Source organism: Pyrgilauda ruficollis, unplaced genomic scaffold (genome assembly GCF_017590135.1).
Source record: "Pyrgilauda ruficollis isolate IOZ18807 unplaced genomic scaffold, ASM1759013v1 scaffold25, whole genome shotgun sequence".
NCBI lineage: Eukaryota > Metazoa > Chordata > Aves > Passeriformes > Passeridae > Pyrgilauda > Pyrgilauda ruficollis.
This window is the reverse complement of record NW_024523822.1, coordinates 13,695,152-13,715,808: the sequence shown is the minus strand read 5'-3', so window position 1 is coordinate 13,715,808 and position 20,657 is coordinate 13,695,152. Positions and strand designations below refer to the sequence as shown.

Genomic DNA, 20,657 nt, shown 5'->3' with positions numbered 1-20,657 from the left:
AGATTCAACTTAATTTCAACTTGACTTGAGTGGCCTGGGAGTTACATTACATTTATAAGATCCACAGCTTTTTACGCCTTCTGTCTCAAGTATGCTTTTGATATAGGTGCTAAGAAAGTTGAGCAAGACTAAATGATCTCTTTCCAAGATTTCTCCTGTGTTGTATGGGCCTGAAAAAAAAAAAAAAAAAAAAAAAAAGAAAAAAAAGAAAAAAAGAAGAAAATATAGGAAAGAGCAAGTTATTGCCTAGTAGCTTTCAGGATGTCATTATGAGTTACTGGGGGAGCAAACAAAACCCAAAAATTTCAGTCTTCCTGCTTCTAGGATTATCCCACTTCATTTCTGTAACTCCCTATCACTTGAGTTCCATGCTCTTTTATATGTTATTAGTGGGAGCAGAACAGCAATAAAAGAAAATACATGTTTTGTAGGTTTAATTTTTCTTCTTGTCTTTTGCCAGACTCCTTTAGATCTTTCGGCTCGGACTCATGGGACATAAATAGTGAAATATCGAGTTCCTCAGTACACTGGCTTTACTCACACAGTTCTTTGAATGGATTTTACAAAGCTGAATTAGGCGTCTAAGTAAATCAAAGCAAGAATTAAGACTATCTAAGGGTCATTGTAAGATCCTGCTGTTAATTGTTGCTTTTTAATTCTGGAAAGGTTTTTCAGTAATCCATCAGAGTCCATTATAAAGCATTATGATTGATCCAAAGTCTGTCATAGCAAGACAGAGATAAACCACTGTCAAAATACCAAACAGGTGTTTGGAATTGCTGATGCCATCTAAAAGAAGACAAGCAAGGAGATATCTAGCAGCACTATCACACTCAGCTTTTCCTTGACAGGGAGAGCACACATACTGTATTTAGTGCTTTCTAAAAAGGATTTTTAGTTGTGGGTTTTTCTTCAGATAACTTCTGTCACTACCTTGGACTGAGTCTCAGCTGGCAGAAAGCCACTGGAGTCAAGGGTCAAGTAATTCTATCCCTGCTTATAGATGATTGTAAGGTAGGAACTCAAAAGTGTGAGCCATTGATGATACAAAGTACCTTGATATTTTTGGCAAATGCATCAACATGCCCTCCATATAATTTAATTAATTACTCAAAAAGGAAAAATAATATTACTATGAAATAGCATATGCAAGTAATATTTATTAACAAACTGTTTCTACCTTTTGTTTCCTGCCATACAAACCAGTTCAAGGAGTTTAAATTTATTTCTTATTTTTCTAAGGAACTAACTTGAAATTTTATTATTGTAGAAATTATACAGGATAATATTATTGCAATGGTATTGAAAAATAGATATGTGGAGAAAAAATATTTTCAGCAAAGATGCATAGTTTAAAAAACATGGTTTTACTGAATTTATTTTAATTGTCTCTTACATTTGTGCTTCTGTGTTTCTACAATTCCAGATTTCAGACTGAACTGAATTATGATGTTTTGGAAGTTCATGATGGACCAAACCTATTATCTCCACTTCTGGGTTCTTACAATGGTACACAGGTCCCACAGTTTCTGTTTAGCAGTAGCAATTTCATGTATCTTCTCTTTACAACTGATAACAGTCGTTCTAACAATGGATTCAAAATTCACTATGAAAGTAAGTGCTTCTGTGTTGTATTGTTTGGTCTCCCCTCCCCCTCAGTGCTTACACTAGTCATGTACAGATGTCATCTTGGCTAAATTCCTGTTATTTCCCAATCTGAGAAAGATTTAGTAATGTTAAACTGCAAAAGAGATGACCAATAATTTTATTTATATTTAATGTCATTGAGGTACTGCTCTGTGTTTTAAGAATCAAAATATGAGAATGAGAAGCAAATGCCTTTTTTCTGGAGGCTGCTTTTATGTCTTAATATTCTTATATTTTATACAATGTATTTTTGTGCCTGAAAAATGGCATGAGATCAGGAAGATTATGAAAAACTAAGAAAAAAACTGAATTAGTGTTCTGGTTGATGTATCTGCAGCCCTAACTGAAGGTATGAGAAAATGTAGTTTTCATAATGACCTGAAAATCAAGAAATGGAATTGGTTGATTATGGATTTTTAGGATTCTAAAAACTTGCCTATATGACTTTTTGTTGACATAGAAATATTGTTTTGTCCTTACTATAGTAATATAAACTGTGTTGCAGAAAGTATCTGTAAGATTTCATACTTCATGAATTACTAAAATTCCTATGTTGAAATACTATAATTCAATTTACATTTTGTCTTCTAAATATAACTTCTGTTCTAATAATTCTTACATATATGAGAAATAATATTTTGACTGTAATCACTATCTTATTTGCTTAGTAAAGGTCATTGACATGCTGCTTGTACTTCTACTTGTTGGAATTATCACCAAAAATTTCCAGATGTTCTTAAAAAATTTTTGACATTATTTTTTGCAATTTTCACTATTCCTGGCCACAATAAGGGTACTAAAACTAATATGCATAGGGGAGATATTGCCAGATAAAATTTGGATTAATATGAATTCCAGTGAATGTTAAATTCAGGTTGTTTATCGAAAAAAAGTCTCTTATAATACCAAAATTATTACCTGTCCTAGCATTCACCCACAAATGTCTATTTTTATAATCTTCTGCATTATGAAAAAGTGCTGATTTTGTTAGGTTTTCATCCATTCTGAAGTTTGAAGGAAGGGTATCCTAACACATCAAGAACACTACATTAAGATTGCCAACAAAGAATCTAAATTTCTAGAAAGAATGAATAATGTTAAATGGTAGAAATTACACTTTGGGAATGTGAACAGCAAAAAGAGGAAATCTGCACTTATTACAAATAATAAACAGTTTCAATTAAATTAAGTTGGAAAGGAAACCTAAAATTTCTTCATAAATAAATTCTTGAATTTCATCCTATTTTTTGTAAAACTGATCCACACCCCACTGTTCTCTACACTAGTGGAGAAAAAAATCTAAATTTATACTATCAGAGAGCATGGAAAATATATATTCTTACCACTTGTACACAAAATAAACAATTTTCAGTATTTTCTGTTTCATAGCCCATGTTTATACACAGAAGTCTAGTATTCATTTTATTTTTGCTTAATTCTTACTGGTTTCTCATCTTGCATTATCCAGTACAATCCAGTTCTGTTTTCCTTTTTGGGAACACAAATCATAATGACCACTGGTCTCCTTTTCATCACTTCTTCTCCCTTCAAATATTGTATTGAAAGCTAAGATCTTTTATATATTTGTAACTTTTATGCTAGTTATATCTTTCCACAATAGAAATTTCTTTGTAATGAAGGATTTTTTATGACTTCTATGTAGGAATAAAAGTAATAACACCCATTAAAATCTTGCACTGAATACTTCTAGTAATTTACTAACTTCAGTGTTATCTGTAGAGGGTTGAGTTTTTTTCAGCATTATTTTATAATGAACTTCTTTGTATGAGCTTTATATATGAACATCTCACTGGGAAATGATCTAAAATGTTTAATTTTTTAGCACACATTGAAATCCCTTTATAAAGTCAACGTCTCTTTATTCTTTTCTGCTAGTCTTTATCTTCTCAATGTCTCATATATCAAATAACACTAGGTATGAATATGATTTTTGTAAATAATTGATCTATGTAAATATTTAAAATACAAATATCAGAAGAAATATAAACAATTTCAGCTATGCTGGCAAATTTTGATCAGGAAAAAATAAAGGCTGAAAATCAGAATTTTGAGTGATCATCAAAGCTTTTTAATATCAGCATCAGGTACAAAATCATTTAATGTTACTAAGATAGGATCAAAATAAATATCCTGTAAACTATGGGATATTTTTCTTATTTTTCTCTGCAACAATGGCAGGATTCAAACTGTGATCCATCGTATCTCTTAATGGTAACATGGAAAAGAATAGTGGAGAGATAATTCACTGTAAATGTGAGATAATGAAGCCTTCACCTCACAACCATCACAACCAAATTACTGATTTTTTAAAAAATCTATAGGTCCTTTGTTTAATTATTTTCTTTCCTTTTTTTTTTTTTTCTTTTAATTTTTTTAATCTAGGTGTAACTGTTAATACTTACTCTTGCTTGGATCCTGGCATACCAGTGCATGGACGTCGTTATGGACATGACTTTTCTATAGGTTCCACTGTCTCATTTAGTTGTGATCCAGGTTATAGGCTCAGTCATGAGGAGCCTTTACTATGTGAAAAAAATCACTGGTGGAGTCACCCACTCCCAACTTGTGATGGTAAGCATGAACAGATTTAATACAGAGTACTTTAAGATATACAAGTTTTGCCAAACTATTATTAGTCAAAATGAATTAGATGCCAGAGCCTATGGTATTATGGTAAAACCTATGTTTTTAGGAAAGAAAAAGAATAGTTAGAGGAAATAAATGCCATATATCTCCATGATGAGACATATGAAACAGAGAATGATATATAGCTATTTAATCCTGCAGATTACTGAAGGTATGTCTATCTGAATTTAGGTAACTGTGAGCTAACTGATTGCAATCTTTGTGTATATATGGTTGTAAAGCATTTATTACAGCTTAAAAATATTTGTGTTTGGGTATCCATCTATGGACACAGATTGCTGACATAAAAACCATGAAATTAAGTTCATTTGCACCTGACTCAAAAACTTCATTTTCTCCTGTTTCATGCTGATCACTCTGTTTATAGCTTGTTAACAGAACTTCACACCCTTCAATCACTGTAGAAATATATTAGGACCACATTATATCTGGTGATTACTAAACCAGACAAAAGTGGTTTCCACCATATCTTTAAATTAAAAAATCATCTAACATTTTTAGTCAGCTCTTGTAATCTGAATTGTTCATTTTAATGCTTTCCCAGTTGGGGTCATATCATTTATATGTACTATTAAGAAAGTGGATTGTAATGTTCATTCAGTTACATTATTTGAGATATTTACTTAAAACAGTTTCCCATCTTGCAGTATGGTGCATGTGTTTGATGTTAAAAATGTTCTCAGGAATTATATAACCATTTAATTCTAAGTTACTGTTTAACCAGAGAAAGTCTCCTGACCTTATATGAGCTACAGAATGTACATGATACTGTATCTTTTCTAACAAAGTTCTTAGTGTCTCAGGACACAAATTTTGAAAGAGAAAGATCTGAATGAAGACTGATGAAGAAGCTCATTGAATCATGTGTGAATTGCCATATGGAAGACTATTCATTCCCACTGCGTGACTTTCTTTAGAAAATGGTAGAGACTTCGTTGGCCTTCAGATTGTTTACTTGAGAATGCTTAGGGATTTTATGTTCAGAAAGTTGAAGACGTCAGTATATGATAATACTCAAAATCTGTGGTAGTAGAAAGGGATGTGAATAATCACTTTGCTGAAAATAGCCCTCTTTAGTTCTGCAAGCCCACTTTCTAAAAGATTCTACATCTCAGTTAGGTTCTTGCAATGAAGAATTGCAGGGTTCCCACAATTTGCAGTCAAGGGGACTATATTTTGCTGCACAGACCACAAAACTAGGATGTGTTTTCTAGTGGTGATAGGCCCTAGATGCTAACCATGTAAAACAAACAAATAAGCACACTCCCTATGAATACTGTGCTCTGTTGTGAAATAAGCTTACATATTATGATCAATTTCTTTCTAAAGATGCTGAACTAGTATGCAATTCATTAGGTAAATGAGGTTTCTTTTTCTCCAGAACACATTGCTAAATGGTGATTTTCCATTCAATAAATATGTTGTAAAGGTAGGATTGAGTACATTTATTCTACTAACTGTAATCAGCTTATGGTTGATGTAATTTCCATTTCCATGAATTTCTTCTCTGTTAAAACAATCTGGAGTCCTTGTACCCCAGGCAAAAAAAGGGAATTTGCTAAATGGGCTGTTCTTTGCATAAATTACAAGTATGGGTTTGTATTAATCATACCACTAATAAACACATCAGTTACTATTACTGTGCATTCAAAATGTTACTCTGATGGTTTCTGAAGAGACAAGTTATTTTTTGATTGTTCTTTTGATAACTGCATCTCTTTTTTTTATAATTACATCGTGTAGTGATGTGGAGACAGACCATGGTAATTGTGCAGATAGGTTATGGCAGCTCATGAGTGGGTGTGGTTTGGAGAAATGACTATAAGATGGAAAATTTTAGAATTCTTAAAGCAAGTTCTTCCTCAAAGTGGAATATGGTGTTGACTGAAATTCTGTTTTTTCAAGGAGTGCAAACTAAATATTTCATTATGTGTTTGATGTCGCACGGATAAAGAAAGAGCCAAAATAGATGGTAATGCATTTGCTGAGAAAACACTGCTTGTATTGCATCTATACCATTCCCATATACCAACTACATATGATTCAATTTTACCTATGTGTCTGGAAAGCCTAGAATTTCTTAACTGTAATCACCACACAGTGCTTAACTAAAAAAACCAAATTATATTTTAAAATGTCCTTTCTATATGAATACTATAAGAGAATTTTGCTTTTGAGCTTAGAATATATGTGAGGAACACTATTCTACTCAGTATATTAATTCCTGTAGTAATCCCATCAAAAATTACAGGAAAAAGAATGTAAAAGTTAGATATCTACTTAAGAGTATAAAGTGCTCTTTATTCCCTTCATCATAACATTAAATTTAAGGCTAATAGATAATTCTTTTTCATTTTTTGAATTAAAAATATTGTAATTTCCCCTGATCTTAATTTACTTAAGAAAATGATTAAATAGAATGAAAATAATTCAAGCAAGATAAAAAAACCTTTAATGTTTATATTGGAAACCCCTAGATGTCCAAATGAATTAGCAAATATGACATGCAGTATATGAGGAATGTATTCAGGGAATCATGCAGAGGTGTTATGTTCTTTCTGTTGACATCTCTAAAATAAAAATAATAATTCCATTAAAACACAGCTGTTAAAAACCTGCTTCAAATACTTAGTGAAGTAGAGGCCAGAATTGGAAATGGAAAGCATATCTGGTCTATTTTAGATTTAAATAAGAAGGTCAAAATGCAAGTTTATATTGTGAGTAATCTAGGCTACACTAGTTTATATTAAATTAATCTCTTGTGTAATATTACTCAAGTCCAAGGTTTATTTCTTGAAGCTCAGTATGCTAATTTGATGTTCATATCCTTATTTATTTACCCCTACTGAACTACATCCCATTTTAAGATACATTACATTTTCTGTAATTAGGGAAGACAAATGCTGAAGTTACTTGGTCTGTGAAGCACAGTATATAAGATTCAAACTCTAATTCACTGTTTCAATAATTTTAAAGTCTATTTTATATGCCACTTTTATTATTCAATTGCACAATAAATGAAAATCATCTCAGAACTACATTTTTATTTGGAAGTTAGAGTCAATTAAACAAATGAATGTAATGAGGCCTCTGTGCACACATCTATTTCTATTTAGACTTATATATACAAAAACATATTTCCATATAAATAGATATTTCTTTTTTTTTTTCTCTGCAGTCCTTTCTAAACTAGCATATGTTATTAGTCTTCTTTGATGATGCTTCAAATGTAAAGCTAATTATTATTACTAATCAATTATAATTGTGTGTTTTCCCTTCCCATTACTTCTGAAAACCAAACAGTTTTCAATTATGTGTACTTAAAACAAACTGAACTTCTGGAAAAAAGTTGAGGTTTTATTTTTTTTCTGAAAACTTTTCTTCTTCTCAAAAGTATTTTATCTTTCCTGAGAAAATTGACACTAACATTTTATGTTAGTGTCTGAGTTGTGGGTGGTGATTTATGGCTAGTCTCTTGAAAAATCTTTACATAAGAAAATATTAGGTGATACCATTTGAAAATGTGAAAAATGCCAATTTCACAGATGTCACCATCGTCAATCAGGCTAAAAAAGTAAAACACTTTGGGTTGGTTTTTTTTAAAGTGAATTACTATGGAACATTATGTTGAAATACATAAAAAAACCCCCATTTATACATATCTGTATCTATCTATAAGTATTATTTTCTCTTGATTTACTAAATATCTCATACATTTTCTTCATATATTCTGTTCTTTTTTTGGATATGGGGACTGTTATGATCCGATTTAAACCCAGAGGACCAAAGAAAGCGAAGTCTCTGTGTATAAACCATAAAGAACTTTGAGGGTTCAAAACATACCCAAAAATGAGATTAAAACCAAATGAGGTTAGAGGCTGGTGCCGAAAAATTGATATGTTTTATTTAATAGTGAAGGGAGGAAGGGAGGGAGGGAGGGAGGGAGGGAGTGACAGGGTCATGTGGAAGCATATCACCCACCCAAGGGTCCCAAATACATCTCGTTGCTCGCCTCCATCTCGTCTTCTTAGTGGTCAGGCTCCCCCATGGCTGCCACACACTGCGCCATGCTGAAGAGTGCAGAATTCTGTGGGTTAATCCACGCTTTGGGCAGGTGGCAATGCCCTGTGCCTCCCTTGCAGGGGGCCAGTTTGACACTGTCCCTTGCAACACTGAGGGTCTGTTGCATCATCATCTCTGGTGTTCTAGTGCAGGGTCTGGGGACCCCTTTGGGGCCCTTTGGTGGGCCATGCCATGGTTTAGTCAAGGTGTTAGGGCATGGGTTGGACTTGATGATCTTTAAGGTCTCTTCCAACCTAGTCATTCTGTGAATTCTGTGAACCCCCTCTGCTGCAGATAAGATTTTCCCTGGAGGAAAGGCCCCTCAGCCAGGCTTCTCTGCACAGCGGAGGGTGGGCGGTCACTGCCTCTGACCAGAGGCCTTTCCAACACACACACAAAGCCTCTCTCCCCAGCCCTCAGGTGCGAAGGGTTTGTGTGAGCCTGGTAGCTGATAGCCCTGGCGCTGTGGTCTCCACCCTGAAAGTATCAGGCTTGTGTTTTGTGAAGGTCCCCAGCCAGCCCTGAGTTGTAACTTCAACTTGTCTTCATCAGCGAATGGTGTAGGGCCTCTCAGAGCCCCATTCAGGGTGTGGTGATCTTCTCTGCAGCTTTTGTAATACAGTTTTAAAAGTCCTTTGTGAAAATGTTTAAATCATAAACTATAATATTTCAGTCATAAACTATAATATTTCATTCTCTGACAGGGACCCCTTTCCTCTCATATCCAGATTTCTAGACATTTCATGTCACTATACTCTTCTTAACTCTGAGACTGAACTTGTATCACATCAAAACAAACTAGTTTTAAATAGATAGTAAATTGTATTTGTAGATCTCAGATGACAGCAAACATAATTAGTGGTTGTTGAGTTATCCTGGTGGTTATAAAAATAAGAGAGTTTTCTGTGGATAAGTGTTAAGCTAACTATACAGGATGACCCCTGTGCAGGAAGAGAATATACAAACTGACTTCTACAGCAAAATATAAACACGCTAAAACCAGAACAGAGGGCATGTGAGAATAAAATGGAAAACACAAATAAGCAAATACGAAAAAAACATGTCATTATCTAATGTGAAGTGTCCTAGAAATATGTTTCTGTAGAATAGCTGCTGTGACAAGACAGCTAAGTACTTGCAGTTGTTAATGCAGGGTCGTAGAGATGGAAAACATATCTTATTGAAGTGGATTAAAAAAACCCCCCTGTCTCATTACTGATCCAAAATCATAGATTCTTACATGGTTTGCTAGCCTTCCCAAGTGAGACCCCAAGAGGGAATACAACATAATGACAGTTTAGCAGAAGATCAAATGGGTAAAAATAGACTATGAATAAATTTAGGTTGAAAATTATAAGACTGTTTCTAGTATTGCAAGATTGATTTCCTATAACTGTTTTATAGTAGCATGAAATATGGTCTGAAGTGGAACTTTGCTATGAATGACAAAAGTCAAGTGCTTTTATTACAATTATTAATGTATTTTTGGGATGAAGCATGGCCTGCATGTCTCCCACTGAGACACGAGTAGCCTGACTAAAGGTTCTGAAATAATTTGGGCCAAAAATTATTTTCAAAATATATATTTTCTAAGCTAGGCTTGCTTGTTGCCACATTTTTTTTGTGATTGATCAAGTTACTGATCAAAATGAATGCAATTGCAACAAAAGAGAGTGTAACTAATCAACCCAATATTTAAGAATTTATTTCAGCAGAACATCTGAACCGAAGTCCATTATTAAATTGGAATACTCATTCATAGCTATCCAAAACTTGCTTCTTAAATTGTTATGTCATTTCTAATCACTACGGTGTATACTTCCACGTACTGATCTGTATTTCATACAGCCACTTTTATATTTTGTTCTCTTTACTTTTTGGTCTTTTATTCTCATTGTTCTTGTTGTTTTGTGTTTTTTAAAATTTTATTTTTATTTTGATTCTCACTATTTAGAAAAGAGTAATGCAGCATGTCTTGATTTAACGTCTCTGATTTCATTAAAAAAATTAATTAGTGTGTTAACATAATGTTCTATTTTCCACATTAGAAATGAAAAGTAGTACTTCAGTTGTTTTCTTAAGTATTTATTCTACTTATACTCTTTTCTAGCTTCCATCTTGGTATAATCAGATCAAGTGAAAGAAAGGTAGAATTTGGAAATATGTGTGTTTATCCTTTGCTGTTCTTATTTTTGTGTGTGCTCCTGTTTTCCTTTGCACTCTGAAAAACAGTCAGATACTAGTAGTGATATTACATGCTTGGGCTGTTAGCCATCTTATCAGGGCCAGTTGCACATCTACTATTTCAGATTTGTCAGCTTGGCTTTATTTTCTAAAAGGCTGCTCCCTTGATGCTTTTTTTGCCATCTGCTAGCCTTCATAGAGTTACACTGAAGGCCTGATGGCATGCCATAGATGTTTTGTCACTATTTGCATTCCTGAAATGTTTTCCAAACACCCCCTGCAAAATATATTATTTGTTCTATAGCCCATGATTATAAAAACTGACTGTATTTTTTATTTAATGGATGAAGTAGATAGTTACCATCAGGAGCTCCAATAATATGCTGTCAAGCCCTGGCTGTATTTTGCTAATGCCTAAATATAGCAATATCAGATGATAAGGTGGCAGTATTTGCCTTCACTGTCTCTTCATCAGAGAAATGAGGAGGAAAATTAATATGGAAGGAGGTTATTTGCCTGTGGCAACACTGAAGAAATTGGGCAAATGTGGTCCTAGAATGTCTTATTTCAGCCTGTGGTACTGGATTTGCAGATTTCTATCATACAATTAGGCCAACAAAGGCTAGAAAGTTGACAGGAGAAATAGCACATACAAAGCAATTATGAGGCTGCCCAGACAAGTAAGCATGTTTAAAACAGAAATATAGTTAGTTAGAATGACCAAACAAATTTTAGCTAGGCAAGATAGGGCAGCCTTCATCCTAGTATATAGGACAAAATTCCATTTCTGATTTATAAAATAAGGCTTATTAAATGTATACTTCTTTTAGTGCCCTGAACACAATGATGATATGCAGTGCCGTAACCTCATTATGAAAAATCATTGATCTTTATGAAAACATCCCACAGTGCAACTAAAATGTCAAGAAAATGCATGTATTTCATTGACATAAATGTCTGCTTAGGTACAGGGTGAGATTGAAGGTACATTCTGGATATTCTTTTAATTCCCTGTCTGCTGTGTTCTCAAATCAGTTACAAATTTACATCTACAAGCAGAAGATTGTGGCATGTCCTTATATTCATTCTCAAATGTATAACATTAACAACAAAGGCATAATGAATATAACTTCAATCATTTACTCCATCAAAGTGTAGCAGAATTGCCATAAGCAGCATAAATATCAAGATATAGCAGAAGAAACAGCATGATGCAGCAAGTTACTCACTGCACCTTACTCCTGAAGTATGTAATGTTTGAGCACATACTGAAAGGCCAAGCTTCTCCCCCCTTTATGAGTCACGCTGTTGAGTGCTGTGTTGGGAGCTGCTGCTGATGTTACAGGAGGGGTAGGAGCAGGTTAAACCTGCGAGGGCAGGTGGGGCAGCATCTCTTTGAAAGAGGCATTGCTCCTCCAGCCTTTGACACGCTCCTTCACTCACCCTCATTGCTGTGGCAGCAGGATGGGAAGGACAGACATGAGCAAGAAATAGCTGAGTGACCGCTTACAGAACAAGAAGAGAGCTTGATATTTGTATCAACTGAAGTTACAGACAAATAGCTGCCATTTACATCTCTCCAAAAGTGCCTTTGAAGACCTTTAACATCTCCTAAAGATATGAGAAGAATTTATGTTAATTACTTTGGAAAGACTGCTCTTATGGAGAGCTGCAATCAACTGCTGGAATAGTCTAGATTATCTGACCTGAAACGGGTGACCATAGTTCACTGTTTTTATTCTAAAATATTTCTGCAAAATAATTTTGGTAATGCATATAATTAGGCTAAAGAAAATAAAAGGAATAGATGCTTTTAACCTTGAGGAAAAAAAAAATAGAACTGCTCATTTGTTTTATAATGCATGCCCTTCTGAGATAATCTATATTCAGAGAACTCTGATGTAATAACTTGGTACTGAATTTTAATAACTGTTATTGATATATGATAATTCTAAAATTTAAGACTCTTCCTTACTAAAAATTACTTGATTAATGTTGTATTTCAAAAACTCTGGAACAGAAAATCATTGAGCTGTACAATTTTGCCAGTGTTGTAATGACTAAAGTTTTGTATTTTGCATTAATTCAAACTGTAATTTAATTTTTGTATTGCTCAATTACCAATTACTTTTATAAAGTTGCTAATGAAACTATAGGAATGCTTATTCTTATATTGGAATCTGTCATTAGCACTAACATCATAGATATAAACACATAACCAATAATTATAATTGTATTCTCAAAATCATGTCAACCTTCCCTGCACGAATATTTTAAGTAAATAATTCTTCAATAGCCAAGATCCACCATTTTCACTCACCAACCTTGGCTTCTTGGTTTAAGTGATATTGTTTGGCTCTCTGTTATCTGCTTTAATCTCTCTGCTGAACTTAATGATTTTCAGAGAGGCTCCAGAAACATGAAAAAACCAGCTAATGAAAATTTATTTTGATTTTCTTATGCATATTAAGCACAAATTAATTAATAATTGATTGTGTTTCTTTTTCTCCTCTATAAAAATGGCCTGCAGTCATATCTGAAATTGCTAAATCATTTGAGTAACTACTTTTAAGTAATTTTAAAGGCAGAAATTTTTAGGTTTGTTTTCTCACATTTTCTCTTATCTGTTTGTTTTCTATTATTTTTATTATTATTGCTATTGTTATTATTTTCTTTGTTTCTAGCTTTATGTGGTGGAGATGTTAGAGGTCCTAGTGGAACGATTTTATCCCCAGGTTATCCTGATCTATATCCAAATTCACTGAATTGCACATGGACTGTGGATGTTACCCATGGAAAAGGTAAATAAATCCTTTTCTCTTTTTCCACTTTTTTCTTTTTTTTTAGTATGTAAGTCCAGTATTCTCTGCTCTAGAAGGAGACCTAGGTTAGCACCAAAGCACTTGGATTTGCATTGCTGATTTTTGGGTTATTTAATTTTCTTGTAGTAATTCCTAGAATTCCTGAAGTGGACTAGGCCCTTATACTTCCCACAGCATGAAAAAGTCATTTAGAAAGAATTGTATAATGGCTGATCACAGAAGCTAAAGGACAGAAGGCTTTTAAGGAAAAGGTGGTTATTTCTTGAAGTTAGATTTCAGGAAAAAAGATGTAATAGTGATTTTAGCTCTTCTCTGAGAGGTTAAATAATGCTTAGGACACAAATGGAAGCTGGTATTTCCAGGTAGCAAAGTTTCCTATAAATAATGTATCCTACTTGCTTTCAAAGGGTTCTGGTACCAGATAAGATGGATCATACATTTAGGTTTGTGTTGGTATTTTATATTAAATATGGGATTGACTCTTGTACTATGGGTGGAAAGAGCTAGAGAGGTATAAGATTTAATGTTAGGGGAAGGAGACAGATATATATCATCAGAGAAATTTAATACAAAGAGAGTAAGCTGGTAAGAACACAAAAAGTAGAATTATATGGTAGCACTGGAAAGAATACAGAAAAACAAATTAAAGGGAGAAGAAGAAAGGCAAGTTCAATTCTGAATTTCATCAAGTTTCTCTGTGAAGACATGACGAATGTGACAAAGTATGCTGATGATGTAATCCTCTAAGAAAGAGTTATTGATAACACAAAAATAAGACTTCAGACGAAGAGAACTGTGCTGATCTGTGATCCCCTTATTCTATTTTGTGCAAGTAGTGTGATAGTTTCTCATCTAGATGTTAAATCACTCTGACTGGTTGTCCCATTTAAAACTCCTTAAAGCGTTAAAGTGGTGAAGTGTGTCTCTCAAAATTATTGCTCCAGCTTTTCCGTATTCTCTCTTATTACCAAGTGATGCCTTTGTGTCAGTGTAATTTGATTCTAAATATCCACAGTGAAAAAGCCTCCTGAACTTACTGATGCTACATCACATGCTACATTTGCCTTTGTTACCTCTAGTTATGATACATGGCTTTTAGAATTGTGGGAATATAAGGGACTGTGCATCTTTTGTTCTTCTGGATAAGCAAAAAAGACTAAAAGAATCTGTAAAGAAACTGTTAGACCTGTAGTCATTTATCTTGCACTCTGTCTGAGAAGTCACTGGATAACAGCACAAGCTTTATAATCTGAGAATTGAAGGCAAGTAGAAGAGCTGGATAAGAGTTTAGCTTCATGGAGTAATACATGACAGAAAATGATGTGAATTCTACAGTAAAAATGATGTCAGATTAAGCCATATTTTTCAGGATTCTTGAAAGACATTTTATTAACTCTTTCATTTATCTTAAATTAAAAATAGGATTATAAAGAAAAGTACTTGGGAAGTTTGGGGGTTTCTTTAATTTTCTTTTCCTTTTTAGAAAATGAAGCAGCTTTGTTGTGATTCATCATTTTTTCTTAAAACCTCAGCTAGAGAAGTACTTATAGTTGGGATAAATAAAAGCTGAAATTCTTGATGTTCTAATATTTTACATGAGCCTGTTGAGAAAATCCACCATGTATAATGAGACTCTTGAGAAAACAAATTTGCTGAAATTAAATATACAGGGGAAGACATAATAGTATAAATATGGATATTTATAAGCACATATACACTGATACATGTATGCACACATATTTATAGACTCGTATTCTTGTTTGATTCAATGTCATGTAATGTTGCAGTCTTGGGGCAGAGTAGCTGGAAAGCTGCTCAGTGGAAAAAGACCTGAGGGTGCTGGTTGACAGCAGATGAACATGATCCAGCAATGGGCCCAGGTGGCCAAGAAGGCCCGTGGCACCCTGGCCTGGATCAGGACCAGGGCAGTGATTGCATCTCTGTACTCAGCACTGGTGGTCCTGTGTCCAGTTCTGGGCCCTTCAGTACAAGAAAGACATCAAGGTGCTGGAGCATGTCCAAAGATTGGACATTAAGAGAAAATTTCTTCATGGAAGGAGTTGTCAGTCATCGAAACAGGCTGCCCAGGGAAGTGTCATCCCTGGAGCTATCTAAAAAACATGTTGATTTGGCACTTAAGGACATGGATTAGTGGTTGGACTCAGGGATCTTAGAGGTCTTACCCAAACTAAATGACCTATGATTCTGTAATTTTTATATTGTTGTATGGAAATGTTACTAAGGAAAACCATTAAGCATGTATGCAATGTCACAATTTGACTTGGACATTTTAATTCATGCTGCTCAAAGAGCTGCTGGAAAAAATGGTAGGGTGGGTATTTGCTCTGAGTAGGAAATAGTGTGTGAAATCCTCATACGTGTTGGCAAAAGGCTATTAATTCTTTAAGCTCTTCCTGCTATACTGCATGAAGAAGATAGCTGTCCTTTTATGATAATAAGTCACAGGCTTACTTAATTTAAATTTCTCACAGTTAAGTTCTATGTCGCAGTGAACTAGTCAAATAGGATGCTTTGTATTTAATGGAAAAATGCTTATATCTTCAGGATATGAGTCATTGCACCCTGAAAAAGCAGATGGAATGAACTATCCTCTGAAGGTACCTGTTCATCTCCATCCATCATGTAATGTCCAGTGGGTTAATGTAGTCCCCAGATGAAGTGCCTATGGGGAGACTGAGTGACTAAGATTTACATAGTTACAATTTAGAAAACTTAATCCCATACATATGAATGGGTTATTTTAATGAGAGGGAGAAATAAACTTTGTTCTGGATATCTCATTTTCTGCTCTATTTCATGGCTAGTATAATTTCAAATTCAGAAACCCAAGGAGTATCTTCTACTAGCTACTAACTAGTGAGATGATTTTTACTTTAGACTATTTGGTTTGGTTTTTTTTTCTACAAAGTTTTGTAGTTTCATGTCAGACTGCCAAGAAAAAGTATGGAACTTGTAGCTCCAGAATGCTGTGAGGCACTTTCTTATACACACATCTTTATGTTACAACTTCATACTGCTGTTACATAATAACAGGTACTTAAATGCATAGATTTAGTTATGATGTATATTTTATACCTGTATATGTTGAATTGCTAGGAAAAACAGTTTCTGTGTTTGTATATACTGTTTTAAATAACAATATTGCAATATAAATATATGTGGTTTTAATTTTACTTTTCAAGTGTATCTGAAGTTTTAGAATTAATTTTTCATTTGTGTTCTTGTGGACCAGCACTATGATTCTTGAATGTCCATTAAAACCTGATATAATTTTCTTTCATTTTTAAAAAATTTATTAACTAGATAATTGAACATTTATCTTAAATATCGTTAATATGTCTATTAATTACTCTTATGAAGAGAAAAGGAAACACCTATTGACAATAATTATTGCATTTTGTCTTTGATTAGAATGCAATGTAAATATATGGTGAAATGAAATTTGTGGAGTATCAGTGGTATGTTTTAAAAGATCTATTATGAGATCAGTTAATTAACCTGTCCCCCAACAGTCTGGATTGTAACATAGAGAAGTGACATTTCACAGTGTTATGTCTTCCTATCTTCATTTCAGATTTTAAATATTCCCCTTATAAAGAAAGGTGCATGTGAGGCAGAATGAGAAGGAATCTACCTGAACATATCTTTTAAAATTCTTCCCTGGAGAAGATACAATCTGTCACACAACACTTATTAATGTGATTAAAATATTTTCTGAAGAAAACCAAGTTGTACAGCTACTTCTGTCATATACCTTGGGGTTTTGCTAAGAAATGTCATGGCAATCTGGAAAATTGATTGAAACATTCCCTCGAGTTAAACCTTGAATGTGATGTTTGAACAATACTAAGTGAAGCTCAACCGTGATTCACAGGAATTTCATTATTTTGGGTTACTACCATAAAATTTTCTTCAGCATTTTGTTTTTTAAGTATACATGCATGCATAAGAAGGGCCAAAATTAATTTGAAGTGCAGTAAATGCAAAAAATATGAGCTGAAATTCAGTCTTATTATTTATATATATCACATGGGGTATTTTAAGAGCTCTTCTCATGTGAAATCAACACTACATCCTATATGAACTAAGTTTAAAAAAATGCAGACATTTAAGAATTTATTAATTCCAAAGCTATATTTATACACATTAGTTCAAAAGATATGCAACCCAATCTCAATTCCAGAATTCTGTGTCATTTGTGCCAATTTATTTTCACACAAGCTGGGAGAATAAATAGAATGATCAAAATAGATGAATGGCTTTGCTCATGTAATTAGTAAATTAAGAACTTTTAAAAGCCAAAATAAATCTTTTGGATTGTTTATTTTTACCATAAGCGTAAAATAAAATCTCATCCAGTGATTTCCATATCAGTGCTACTAAGAATGTGTTTTTCTGGATTCAAAGGGAGTATGTGATGTGCATGGAGTTTAAGAGAAGGAGTTATCTACTTGAAAAACCTGAATGGTTCTCCAGTCTCTTAAAAGGGAAGTAAAAGACTGAGGTCTCCAAGATCCGAGGTTTTTCTCTGGTTGCTCCTATCTATATGTCCAGCTGATGGCAAGACTAAGCATGTATTCCAAAGATGCCAATATGTACAGCTGTTCACACACATTAACAAGGATGGAGCAAATGACTTATTGGCCCACACAGAAACACCAGCAGCACTGAAACAGACATTGACACCACAGGCAGCGAAATCCTATTTCTCCATCCAGGCTGAGAGGAAAAGGAATGTGTTAGAAGTGACACTGACACATGCACATGCATGTGCTCCCCCAGCCTTCCGTATTCTGACCCAGGACTCCAGGTTCTACTCCTACTGGGTTCTGCCTGGTCTGTGATCAATGGCTCTTTTTCCAGTTGTTCCCTGATCTCATCCTGCTCCCCAGACAGTCCATAATAATATTCACTAGTGGGTCACCCATGTGATCACTCTCTGGACAGAAGAGAAATTTGTACACTGGTCAGGAGTAGAGTTTTAAAATAATAGAAGACGGGTTGTGCTGGTTAGGTGAAGGGATTAGAGAGCCTTAACCCTCTCTCTTTTCCGACACTTTTTTCACTCTTACCTAGCACAATCCTTTCCTTTATCTTCCTTTGGCCCAAACCATCTCACCAAAAGTTTTATGGTCTCCAACTACCATTTTAAAAAAATCTCATCTTCAGTTTTACTTAATCTCACAAATTCCCTCAAGTACTCCAGTGTAAATTTCTAATTGTCATGAGACCCAAGATAAAATTCTTTCCCCCATTATCATCAATTACTAAGATGTAACTGCTTTAAGATTACAGTAATACATTTAATTTACCATTAGACAGGAACATAAGAATTCTGGTCTTTGTCACTACCTCCACTTAATCCTGCTCATTAAAGCTTATGTGTGTGTGTATACCATTCATTACTTCTCTTGTTTCCCATCTTTGTTTCCTGTACTGAAATGTCCTTTACCAGGTTCATAAACCTTGCATTCCAGATACCCATGCATGCTGTATCTCTTAGGTGCGATTGAGTTGCATTAACATAAATGTTGAATGCTATTCAGGCAACCTCAGAAACATTATAAAAAAACAAATGAACAAACAAATAAAAAAAGAATAACAGTCAATTGTACTGAGAGCTTCTAAAGCTGCCTCTGAGGTCTAGAAAAGGTAACCTACAACATCTGAAGGGATACTATATTTTTTTTATTTAGACAGCTTAGTCAATCAGAGTATATCTAGCTTGGATTTTATTATCCTGTTTGGAAAATTTGGGGCTGGTGGTGGCAGGGGTAGGGCAAGTGGTGCAGTGTTGGTCTGTAGGAAGGGGAACTATTTCTTTGCTTTTTGATTAAATTATGTTTACTATTAAAAATCTATTGGCCATGAGAGTACCTAAAGGTCATTACTATTCATCTGCTATGTTAATCTGCAGTCACGAGTGGATCATCCTATGTATTGCATCATCAGATATATTTGAAGAGACCGAATCATTGGTTTATAACATACATGATAAAACTGAAAATAGTATTACCTTAGAGGTATCCGTAATCACTTAAGCTAGCTAATGGATTCTTCTGTTTATTTTTCTTGGCTTTTCAGTGCATTCTACCAAAAGATCATGCCCTAACCCTTAGTTAAAAATGCAGAAGGGATTTAATTGTCTGTCTTGATCTTTAAGTCTTTTTATTGCCACTGTGTTCCAGATCTCTTCCTTTCTAGATGTGTGATTTATATATATTATGATTGGAAAAAAAAAAATTGTACTGTTGACATATGTCACATCTTATTAGGAGACCTCCCCTTTTTTGGGAGGAATTGGTGATGCTACTTATGTGTCATTAGAATTTAATATCATATATTTTATAATCTTTTCTTTCACTGATGCTACACAAGGATACTGGTGATTGTAAGAAATAAGGATTACCTTTTTTATTCTGCCATTTTATTCTGCCTGTTTGTAGTTTTGAATATACATAGTCTATCATTGGATTTTACACAGAAGTGAAAGCATCTGTCTTTAAATTCTGTAAATCAGATGTCCATATTTTGCAGCTAAAAGTTAAACATGGTGTCAAATCAAAACCTACTGCAAAGATATTTTAATTCCAAAATCAAGATAGATATTAATTTTTTTTTAAAAATTGATTATTTTCATTTTCCAAATGATGATTTATAACACGATGCATGAATTTTAACCTTGGCTTAGTTACATGGATGTTAATAGGATGACATGTAAATCTAATTCTACTTTTTCTAATAGGTGTGCAATTCACCTTCTACACATTTCATTTGGAAGATCATCATGACTACTTACTAATAACAGAGAATGGCAGTTTCACACAGCCATTGGCCCGTCTGACTGGCTCAGAGCTTCCTTCACCAATCAATGCTGGTCTCTATGGAAATTTCAGAGCTCAGTTGCGGTTTATTTCAGATTTTTCAATATCATATGAAGGATTTAATATTTCTTTCTCTGGTAAGGAAGAACCTGTAACATCTGACTCCTGAAAAAGTTGCTATTTTGTTTTTTTTTCTGTATGCTATATAATGAAAAGAATAATTGAAATTATTTTTATAAATATATATACTGAAAAATTATATTATATATTTTTTTTCCTAAGCACAATAATTTAAAAGCAAGTTAACCTCTGTGCCACATGATAAATAAGATGTCAGTTAACTGTAAGACACATTATCAAGTGAGGGGAGGAAACATAACTAGTCTAACTTCAGTTACTGAAATTCCAGATCAGCTGAAGTGTCAACTAT

General features: G+C 33.9%; 1 protein-coding gene across 3 annotated transcripts in view; it reads left to right on the top strand.

The window, feature by feature from the left end:
* The window catches only part of CSMD3 (CUB and Sushi multiple domains 3), a 579,207-nt gene that overhangs the window by 343,376 nt on the left and 215,174 nt on the right, over nucleotides 1–20,657 (top strand). For all 3 annotated transcript variants that reach the window (XM_041470732.1, XM_041470731.1, XM_041470730.1), the window contains 4 exons: nucleotides 1,427–1,614; nucleotides 4,051–4,239; nucleotides 13,245–13,361; nucleotides 20,149–20,364. In XM_041470732.1, coding sequence (XP_041326666.1) covers nucleotides 1,427–1,614; nucleotides 4,051–4,239; nucleotides 13,245–13,361; nucleotides 20,149–20,364 — 710 coding nt within the window. The remainder of the gene's footprint in view (nucleotides 1–1,426; nucleotides 1,615–4,050; nucleotides 4,240–13,244; nucleotides 13,362–20,148; nucleotides 20,365–20,657) is intronic.